Source organism: Epinephelus lanceolatus, chromosome 6 (assembly GCF_041903045.1).
Source record: "Epinephelus lanceolatus isolate andai-2023 chromosome 6, ASM4190304v1, whole genome shotgun sequence".
In the NCBI taxonomy this organism is placed as follows: Eukaryota; Metazoa; Chordata; class Actinopteri; order Perciformes; family Serranidae; genus Epinephelus; species Epinephelus lanceolatus.
Genome location: NC_135739.1, coordinates 47,394,589 through 47,405,884, shown reverse-complemented (window position 1 = coordinate 47,405,884; position 11,296 = coordinate 47,394,589). Strand labels below are relative to the sequence as shown.

General features: G+C 41.8%; 1 protein-coding gene and 1 pseudogene across 7 annotated transcripts in view; both read right to left on the bottom strand.

Annotated features, from left to right (window-relative positions):
- Positions 1 to 959: 959 nt before the first annotated feature.
- szt2 (SZT2 subunit of KICSTOR complex) overlaps positions 960 to 11,296 on the bottom strand; it is a 421,207-nt gene continuing 410,870 nt past the window's right edge. For all 7 annotated transcript variants that reach the window (XM_033622785.2, XM_033622790.2, XM_033622786.2 and 4 more), the window contains 2 exons: positions 2,451 to 2,519; positions 960 to 2,358 (listed from right to left, as the gene is read on the bottom strand). In XM_033622785.2, the coding sequence (XP_033478676.2) occupies positions 2,215 to 2,358; positions 2,451 to 2,519 (213 nt within the window). In that variant the 3' untranslated portion in view covers positions 960 to 2,214. The remainder of the gene's footprint in view (positions 2,359 to 2,450; positions 2,520 to 11,296) is intronic.
- On the bottom strand, positions 2,746 to 4,566 carry LOC117254467 (dynein light chain 2, cytoplasmic pseudogene; annotated as a pseudogene).

The following is an 11,296-nucleotide window of genomic DNA, read 5'->3' as shown; positions in this document are numbered from 1 at the left end:
AGTATCCAGTTTTTCACATTCAGACTGAGTTCTCTGGGCAGTGACAACCCAGCTTCGCGCCACATTTTTTCGTTTTACATCCACAAATTAGCTTAAACATGTGGTTTCCTTCCAGTAAAATGTCTAGAAATCTAAGGCTGCTCAGCAGGTCATTAATGAAGGTATTACAGTGGATATCAAGCCTTTATGTGTGTAGTGATGTCACACTTTTATCAGGCTGACTTCATGCCCTCTTTTAAATTTCAGTGTGATTACCAGTGGCACTCATCACCTTGAACATGCTTTGGAAACACTTGGCTCTGATGACATGTGGCATGCTATTATGCAAATCATCACATTTGATATGACCATTTTCTTCCGTATGAAAGGAAATTTCTGTCAAATGTCTCCAAACTGTTTTGGGCATGTTCACTGCGTAACATGAGGAGTGTATTTCAAAATATCTGCTATACAGAGCTGATGGATCAACATCAGTGTCATGTGGTAGGTCTGGGAATAAAACAAACAAACAAAAAAACAGAGAAAGGCACTTCAGGCTACCAAATATGGCAGTGGTGTTCAAGTGGGTAACAGGTTTGACACTACTGAAAATCTAACATAAAAGCCATCCCACTCTGCACACTGACATCTCAGCTGTCTCTCTCTCATAAAAACACTGTTGTGGTATGAAGAGTGAGCAAAATGCTATCAGAAGGCACAAGATCCATGATAATACAGACCTATGAATGAAGCTGGCAAGTATGAAAGGTGTACGGTACAGTTTTTTTTTTTGTGTTCAGCGAGCTAAAATTACTGTTTTTGTCAATGGAGTCTGGTGGCTTTGATGAGTGCATGGGTGGGAAACTGAAGCCATTAATAGCTTTCCCATCAGGACAGGCTGTCTGATGAAATGATAAAGCAGTGACAATATTCTCAGTATAGCATACACTTAAAAAAAACAAAAAACAAATCAATACCAGTTTAAGTGGCTGAAATTCCATGTCGGACTCCAGCCCAACTCCGACCCCACCTCAAAAAATCCGAACTAGCTTTTGCCTGGTTGGTTGGTTAGCAGAGGTGGTGGGTGGGTGGAGTCAAGCAGCAGTGGGGTTTTTTTTTTTTTTTTTGCTAATCAGTGTGTTGTACAGTGTGCCCCTGAGGACAGTTTGGTCCCCAGATTTTGCTGTAGAGTAAGCGCTCTTGACTTTCACGCAACACTGTGGCACAGTCAGCTGTGGATGTGATGCAGCGGGCAGAGATAATCTTCTCTTTTCTGCTTGGAAGTGGTTAATTTACAGCTCACATACTTATTAATAGTTTCTGGCGATGTTATTGTAGCATATTTCCAAAGCTTTGTTAGCAATTTTAGCTTGTTTACTATATTATGTAAATGCCACTGTCACACTGAACATCCTGCTGAACCCTTTCAAAGTAAAAATTTATATGGTTAAAAAAAAAAAAAAGTTAAATATTCATCTTTAACAGCCGAATGTGATTGCAATGACATAATTTGGAGCTCATTTGTGAGTTAACCCAATGTGCAAGATTAATAAAAACACTGTGTCTACCCAGCTTATGGTGCAGCTCTGCTAATTTATCTTGAGTCTCTATATTATGCAAGTGTGAATCCATTTCTCTTCTGATGTTAGCAGAAGTGTTCTTTAATTTAGGTGAGGTTCTGTGCCACTGCTATAATACACTGTGGCAAACCAGCTCATACACTACAGTAAGCTTGGCTCAATAAACTCCACCATGGACAGTTTTACACATTATTTGCACTCCCTATGTGCACAAAGAAATCTGACACAGTATTGGAGTGAAGCAAACTGCTCCAACACTTGTGATCTGCTTGCTTTTTGATAAATGTACACACAGCTCACCGCTGTAGAGAGTTTATCCACTGTGAGGCAAATCAGGCTGGAGCGATTTTATTTTTATTTAGACTTCTCAACAGGTTTGGGTGTGTTTTGGTTTCTGTCAGATCCATTTAGATCTGAGTGCTTCCTGTGCACTAACAGAGAAATGCATGAACACCAAAACATCACTGTCCAGTATGATGCCCCATGGAGCAAGGTAGAAGTGATCTGTAGCTGCTGGGAGAGCATACTGTCAAGAGGATTTTCCCCAAATGGACTCATTTAAATCTTGTCCTCTGTTGTCTTCTAATGGTACTTTCCTATATCCATATGTCGATGATCACATGGACATGAGTTGAGGTAAATCCAATAATCTGCTCTATAACAGTCCTGTCCAGAGGTTATAGCAGGCAGTGTTGATGACAGACTCCAGGTGATGATACATGGACACCAGCTGGGGAGGAGGGCTGTTGCTTGCCTGTTGCTGCGATGGCAGTGGCTCCCGAAACACAACCTTAAGGCTCTGTAGGACAAAAATGGAGAAGAAACATTGCTGAGATGTTTGCACAACTATGGTATGAGAATAATATGAATCATATCAGTATATGAGCTCACTGTTTTTCCAGCTTGGGCATCCAGAAAGACCAAAACAAAGCAGTCAGTGAACTTCTGGTTCAGAACAGCCTGAAACAAGATGACAGACACAGATACAGATTTGACAGACATGTAAAAGTAAAGCTGTATGATTACAAGGTTTCATCCTTTACATCATGACAAAGAAAAGGTCTAATGTTAAAATACTGACAGTAAGTATGAAGCAAACAGAAAGTTTGCAGAGCCTCTGGCTCCAGAGGTATTTCTTCCACCAAGTTCCTCATTTAAAGTTTTCTTTTTCTTAAAAAAACAATGTTCTCAACACAGACACATTGGGCTCTCCTGGATAATTGAAGCACTGTTAACTGTAAGATTATGACATGACCTCTGACTATACAGTATTATTTACAGGGTAAGTCTGGTGATATTTATATTTTTCTCACTGTCAAAAAAAATCTTGTGCAGTGCAAAACCAACAGTAAATGTACAACCTTAATTCCAAAAAGTTGGGATGCTGTGTAAAGGTGCTGACACACCAAACCGACATCAAAGAACTAGCGGCGAGAAAAGCTAACTGTTGGGTCGTGTACGTTGCCTCACGTCGCCTTGTGTCAGTTCAATGCAATCAATCAATCAATTTTATTTATTAATCCCAATATCACAAATCACAATTTGCCTCACAGGGCTTTACAGCATACGACATCCCTCTGTCCTTATGACCCTCACAGCTGATCAGGAAAAACTCCCCAAAAAAACCTTTAACGGGGAAAAAAAAACGGTAGAAACCTCAGGAAGAGCAACTGAGGAGGGATCCCTCTTCCAGGACGGACAGACGTGCAATAGATGTCGTACAAAACAAAAAACATATTGATATGAAACAATGTACAAGGCCTGTGCATCAACGCACAGCAAAAACAATACGCAGAAACTATGCATCATGGTGAGTCTGTCAGATGTGAAAATGCTGACTGAGTGCTGGAATGGAGAGTAGTTTGAAATTGGCATTTTCTACAAATGGCACATCACCAGTCCAGGCATGACTAAAGCGCCATTCAGCGATGGTTGTAGTGTTGTAGGTGGCAAACTATAACAGACTGATGCAAGCTGGAAACCAGGAGGTAGGCATGTCTGCATAAAGGTGGTAGCCAATGTACAGCATGGCACAGAAATATTGTAGGCTGAATTTAAAGTAGTTTTGGGAGGGCATGTTTGGATTTCAGCCCGACTTGAAGAGTAGAATGGCCACTTGGCCCAGGTAGAAGTAGATGAAATACTTCGTCTCATGTGTCACATAGCTGCCAAAGTTCCTCCCGACTATGCAGTGCCATGTGGGGTTGTACTTCTTGTCAAACTCCTTTTTGACAAAGGCGGCGATATCCTTCTCAGTGTTGTACTTATCCATAGCCTGCATGGCACAGTCCACAGCATCCTGCTGCATCTCTTCAGACATGTCTGCATTCTTTATCACTGCCTTCCTGTCAGTCATTTTGGCTTTTGGTCGTCTAACAGCTCCGTTGAACAGTTTATTGTAGCACGTTACGGTTACAGTTGCATTTGAACACACTACACGGACTACATCCGACGGCCAAGTAGCACGTACGTTCTGCGCCTGCGTGAGAGAGAGCGGAGTGAGAGAGTGGTACATCCTGTCAGCCGAGGGGTTTCCTATCTGTGCAGCCGAGCACCGCAGCACCTCCACGGACTATTACATCCAGACGGTCCCGGTGTTTCCTCCGCAGGCTCCACTTCACTCAGCTGCCCGATAAACCCGCTGCTTCTTCCCACTTTAACCTGAATAACAAACCAGGGCTCGGTGCTCCGGTTGGATCCAAACGGAGAGCCGGGGCTAGCTCAGAGACTAGCGGAGGCTAACTGGCTGTGCTTCCCTCCGGTCATGCTGCGGCTAACGCTCCGCTAGCCGCTCCCAGCTAGCTCCGGTTTGTTATTCAGGTTAAAGTGTGAAGAAGCAGCGGGTCTGTGGGGCAGCTGAGTGAAGTGGAGCCTGAGGAGGAAGCACCGGTTAGCCCCGGTTTCACTACAGGCAGATTCACTCGCTACAGGGGCGAGGAAATAAAACCTGAACAGCCAATCAGAGTGATCTCTTTCACCGACAAGCTCTGCCGCCAATTCAACATGCTCAATCAGCCGAAAAGCCGCTGACGCCAAAGTGCCAACGGTGCAGGACACACTGCAAAAACTAGGCAGACAGACGCTCACCGACGGCCCGACTTTGGTCGACGGCCGACCGTCGGCTTGGTGTGTCAGGGCCTTAAAATGTAAATAAAAACAGAATGCAATGATTTGCAATTTTTTTTTTTACCTTCATTCAATTGAATACAATGCAAAGACAAGATACTTAATGTTCAAAATGATAAACTTTATAGTTTTTTGAAAAATATACAGTCATTCTGAGTTTGATGTCTGCAACATGTTACAAAATAGATGGGACAGGAGCAACAAAAGACAGGGGAAGTTGTGGAATGCTCAAAAAAGACCTGTTTGGAACATTCCACACGTAAACAGGTTCACTGGTAACAGATCAAAGTATTATTTTCAGATATAAAGGGGCATCCTCGAAAGGCTCAGTTGTCCACAAGCAAGGATGGTCACTTTGTGAAAAACTGTGTGAGCAAACAGTGCAACAGTTAAAGAATGTTTCTCAAAGCACAACTGCAAAGAAATTAGGATTTCACGATCTACAATCCATAATATCATCAAAAGATTGAGATAATCTCTTTGCATGTTAAGGGCAAGGCTGAAAACCAACATTGAATTGCAAACTTTGAATCCCCAGACAGCACTTCATTAAAAAGCAACATGATTATATAAAAGATATTACTTCATGGGCTCAGGAACACTTTGGATCAGTTCATCTCTGCATCTACAAATGCAAGTTAAGACTCTACCATGCAAAGTGAAAGCCATCTATCAACAACATCCAGAAACAATAATCTGTAATCTGAGATGGACTGACAAAAGTGTGCTGTGGTCTTAAGAGTCCATCATGGAAGTCATGTCCCCCGGACTAAAAAGGTAAAGGACCATCCAGACTGTTACCAGCTCAAAGTTCAAAGCACGATCTGTGATGGTATGGAGGTGTGTTAGTGCCCATGGCATCATGGGAAGCTTGCACATCTGTGAAGGCACCATGAATACTGAAAGGTACATATGGGTTATGGGAGCAACATATGCTGCCATAGCAGACAATGTCTTTTTCAGGGATGTCCCTGCTTATTCCAGCAAGACAATGAGACACATTGTGCAGTCCAGACTTGTCTCCCATTGAAAATGTGTGGCACATTGTGAAGCACAAATAATGATAACAGAGACCCTGCACTGTTGAGCAACTGGAGTTGTATATCAAGCAAGAATGGAAAAGAATTTTACTTTTAAAACTTCAGCAGCTAGTGTTCTCAGTTCCCAAACACTAACTGAGTGTTGTTAAATGAAAAGGTGATGTCACACAGTGGTAAACATGCTCCTGTCCCAACTTTTTCGGAACAACAGTATATTCATAAAAAAATAGTTCATCAGTGTGGACATTAATGAGCTTGTCTCTGAAGTGTATTAAATTTAATATAGGTCAAAAAAGATTTGCAAATCATTACATTCTGTTTTTATTTACATTTTACACAGCACCCCAACTTTTTTGGAATTGTGGTTTTATCTATAAACAAATATTTGGTGTATCAAAGCCTGATATATCTTCCTCCTCTGTGCGATAGTGCTCCATTATTGTAAGTTCCTTTATTACCATAAACATACACACCGGTCAAGTGCTAGTGGATGTTCAGATTGGATTGAAACCAAAGGCTGCCTGAAGAAACAGAGAGAGTACATTCCAATTCCTAAAGCACAACAGTGTAGTGACGTAAATTAGAACTGATTTGATTGGCTCAAAACAATACACTTCCCATGAGTCTTAGTGGCCATTGCTCTGGAGAGACTTCAGCCAAAGCTACTAAATCAGAGTTCTAGTACACAGAAAGGAACCAGTAAAATATTCCATTTTAGCGGTGACAAAGTATTAGCCCAAAGAGCCCAAAGAGGTAACATGCGGGTCCAAATGAGTCACAAGTCATTGGCCACAGGGCCCACCACCCACAAGAATAGACATCAGGGTTGGGTGCATTGTGACGTTTGGCACACGAGTGCATTGTGTGCACATTGTGTGCCGAGCGTCAGGCAGGGGTGGGGCCCCTGGCGTGCTGATCCCTGGCTTTGTGGACTGGCTTTGGGAACGTGGAATGTCACCTCTCTGGTGGGGAAGGAGCCGGAGCTGGTGCGGGAGGTGGAGCGGTCCTGACTAGATATAGTTGGGCTAACCTCCACACACAGCACTGCTTCTGGAATGAAAGGGGTCGAAAGGGGTCGGTTGAGGTGGTTCGGGCATCTGATCAGGATGCCTCCTGTGTGCCTCCCGCTGGAGGTGTTCTGGGCACATCCCACTGGTAAGAGGCCTCGGGGCAGACCCAGAACACGCTGGGGGGATTACATATCTTGGGGTCCACCAGGAGGAGCTGGAAAACGTTGCTGGGGAGAGGGATGTCTGGGGTGCTTTGCTCATTCTCATTTACAAAATGAATGAGTGGTCTCATAAAATTTGAAGGACCCCATAATTACACACTGAGCTCAGTGTAGGGACACCAGTATTCTAAACTCTCCAGATTGGACTACAAATGCCCACCGGAGGGTCAAATGTTTAGGACTCAATCCCAGAATCTACCCCCCCAGTCTTGACAAACGCTTCTTTCAGCTGTCCTAATGCCAAAATGGGGTAAAACGTTCACTTGAGATCCTTCAAGGCTCCTGATGTCATTAACTCTTAAAAGGGATCCAGCCTGGGGGCAACTTGGTTTGATTAACCGCCCGGCTAGGATCTTAAGACAATGCTTTCTAAGTACATCCCATGATGTCCCCTCGCACCACTCCGGGAAATCCCACCAGCTCATTCACAATGGGGTGAAGAGGAGACTGAACAAATGTTAATGTCCTAAATTAGATATGCATTCCTGAACATGAAACCAAGTCTCTGTTGTAACAGTGTCTCTTAGAAGTGAAATTATACATTTGTTTCCTTTTTGTTCTCATCTTCATTTCCTAACCTTGTACATGTGCATAATCCATGTTTGGTAGCTGAATGATATTTTTCTTTAATGAGTTGTAAATTCACTTTTCTTTTAATCCCTCATTTGACATGGAACCATACTGCCATCTTGTGACGGAGTTAAGGAGAGTTCCCCTAAGGAATTCCATATTATATTTAGAATTAAAATATAGTTGGGTTTTATTAATTAACCTGTTTTTATGAATATGTGCTTCCTCATTTTGTATTTTCATTTTATATTGCAACTATAGGTTAGTCTAGAGTGTGTGTATTTGGAGCAGCTTAAACATGTACTTTGCTGATACACGCGGTATAATAATTGTATTAATTTTAATTGGATGTTAAGAACCGATTTTGACCATTATGGGAAGAGTATGTGTCTATTGCGCGTAACATGTTAAAGTATATGATCTTGTATAATCTAAAGCATTACGTTTCCTCCAAAATAAAATGATAAGCCTATTTACAACAAAAGGGACCGCCTTAACAAACCCGCCCACTTTGGCCAGATAAGAACAAGTGAGCGAGAAGCGTCTATGGCAAGCCGTTTTAACATTTAATCGATAGGCTGGATATTCATTACTGATATCTGCAACATAATTTTGCTTAGTCAAAACTCTTATTCAAGATATCCCTAATTAGATTTTGCCTAGTCAAAATTCTAATTACAGATATCTGTAATTCAGTTTTGACTAGTAAGATTCAAACTATTTTTGCCATTCATGTGTATGGGGTTTGTCATTATAGATATCTCCAATGTAGTTGCGGATATCTACAATTGTTATTGTGGATATCTGCAACTGAATTGTGGATATCTGTAATTCCAGTTTGAGATATCTACAATTTAATTTTAATTTTAATTATTTTTCATAATTCAAGTTCAAGATATCTTTAATTATCATCAACTGAAGGTATCTACATGGTCCTTTCTAGATATCTTGAATTGAGTTTCAGATAGTCAGAATGACGTTGTAGATATCTGCATCTGAATTATGACTAGTCAAAATGATGTTGTAGATATCTCAAACTGGAATTATAGATAGTCATAATGTAATTGTAGATATCTATAATGACAAACCCCATACACATGAATGGCAAAAATAATTTGAATCTTACTAGTCAAAACTGAATTACAGATATCTGTAACTGTAGTTTTGACTAGTCAGAATGACGTTACAGATATCTTAAATTAAAATTCATACTAGTCACAATGACATTACTACTAGTCAAAATGATGTTATAGATATCTATAATGGTAATTCCGGATAGTCAGACTTAGTGATTAAATGTTAAAACGGCTTGCCATAAGCGTCTCTCTCTCTTGTTCTTGTCCTCTTGCTCTTCTTTGCGTCTCTTAACCTCTTCTACGTCATTTTCCGTACTCTTCGTCTCTCTCTCTCTGTTTTTTTTTTTTTTTTTTTTTTTTAGCTTTTTTCGTTTTTGTCCACTTGCTTTTGCTGTATCTTCTGTTTCAGCCAGCTACGGTTCCTGCGTAACTCTTACTTGCTCATAATCAAAGTTACTTTAAACTTTTAAATTTTACTTATCCAGTTTTTCTTTTACCTCCAGTGCCTTCAGTAACATTATACTTGAAGTGACGAAGCCAGCCGATTTTAACATTTTTATGCGCGTTAATAGTAACTTTGATAACAAGATCGAACGGCCAACGAGATTGTTTTCAACTTTATTATAAGCGAGTAATCATAACAAAGTAGGCAAGCGCCTGTTCGACCTGCCTCTTCACACCAGATTCACTGGAGCCAGCAGCTGCCAGCCACTTGTCACAGTGGTTCTGTTGCCAAACCCAGAGACTTTCTGCAGCTTAAGAGAACCAACGTTGAGAGCCACCCCAAAGGACACCACCACCAGGCTCCAACGCCCATCACCGCTGCACTCCAGTTTGTATCACCCTGCTGGAAGGCCGTGAAGTGAAGCCGGGAGTCGTAAAGCGATAGTCCAGGGGTCCTCGGAAAGAAACGTTTGCCTAAATCAACGCTGCTAAGAAAGTAGGAAAATAATTTCTCTAACTCCAGGCCGCCGCTGTGTGGTAAAAGAGTTGATGTCGAACAGGAAGCTTAATTATTCTGGTTGTAAGTTAGATTTCCTTAGGTGAATGGTTTTGCGCATCCCTCCGGTCCCGAATTTATCTACAGGCACATACTCTCTCACTATCGCCAAACTAAATAACTCACACGAGTGTTACCTCTCATTTCAATCCATATATATACAGACCCTTTCCAAAAAATTAGAATATCATGGAAAAGTTGTTTCATTTCCATAATTCCATTCAAAAAGTTAAACTTTCATAGAATATAGATTCAGGGCCCACAATTTAAACGATTTCAAGTATTTATTTGTTTATTTTTACATAATTTGGGCTTCCAGCTCATAAAACCCACGAAAACAGGAATTCAAAAAAATTAGAGTACTGTGAAGAAATCAGCCCAAATTTTGCAGGGCATGAATGTTTTAAACTGAGTGTCACACACTAATCATCTATTAAACTCAAAGCACCTGCACAGGTTTCCCCAGGTGTCATTAAATTGTTTCAGTTTGGTTCAATTGTCTCAGTTCGGTTCAATATGGGGAAGACTGCAGACTTGACAACTGGCCAGAAGACCATCATTGATACCCTCCATAGGATGGGTAAGCCACAAAAGTTCATAGCTAAGGAGGCTGGCTGTTCACAGAGTGCTGTGTCCAAGCATATCAACGGAAAGTCTAGTGGAAGGGCAAAATGTGGCAGGAGAAGATGCACCAGCAAAAGAGATGACCGTGGGCTTCAGCAGATTATCAAACAGAGAAGATTCAAGAATCTGGCAGAGATCCAGAAAGAGTGGAATGAGGCGGGAGTCACAGCTTCAAAAACCACCACATTCAGACGCATCCAGGAGATGGGCTACAACTGTCGGGTTCCTCGGGTCAAGCCACTTCTGAGCCTGAGCCAACGTAGGAAGCGTCTCAACTGGGCCAAGGAGAAGAAGGACTGGACTGTTGGCCAGTGGTCCAAGGTCCTCTTTTCCGATGAAAGTAAAGTGTGCCTTTCATTCAGGAATCAAGGTCCAAGGGTTTGGAGGAAGACGGGTGAGGAACAGAACCCAAGCTGCTTGAGGTCCAGTGTGAAATATCCACAGTCAGTCATGATTTGGGGTGCAATGTCCGGTGCAGGTGTTGGTAAACTCTGCTTTTTTAAATCCAAGGTCACCGCAACAGTCTACCAGAATGTTTTAGAGGACTTCATGATTCCTTCTGCTGAGGATCCGTATGGAGATGCAGATTTCATCTTCCAGCAGGACCTGGCCCCTGCCCATAACGCCAGAAGCACCAAAACCTGGTTTGATGCCCATGCCATCACAGTGCTTAACTGGCCAGCCAACTCGCCGGACCTAAATCCCATTGAGAATCTATGGGGTATTATCAAGAGGAAAATGAGGGACACCCGACCCAAAAACAAAGAAAGGGCTGACAGCAAGCATCAAGGAAATCTGGGCTTCCATAACTCCCAGGCAATGCCACAGGCTGATTGCCTCAATGCCACGGCGCATCGAGGCAGTGATTAAGGCAAAGGGATTCCCAACCAAGTATTGAAGATTGACATATCGTTTTGAAAGTACCATATTTTGATTGATTTGATGTGATCCTAATTTCTTTCTTTTTTTCTGCAAAAACTGAGAAGTAAATGGTGATTTCTTCACAGTATTCTAATTTTTTGAATTCCTGTTTTCGTGGGTTTTATGAGCTGGAAGCCCAAATTATGTAA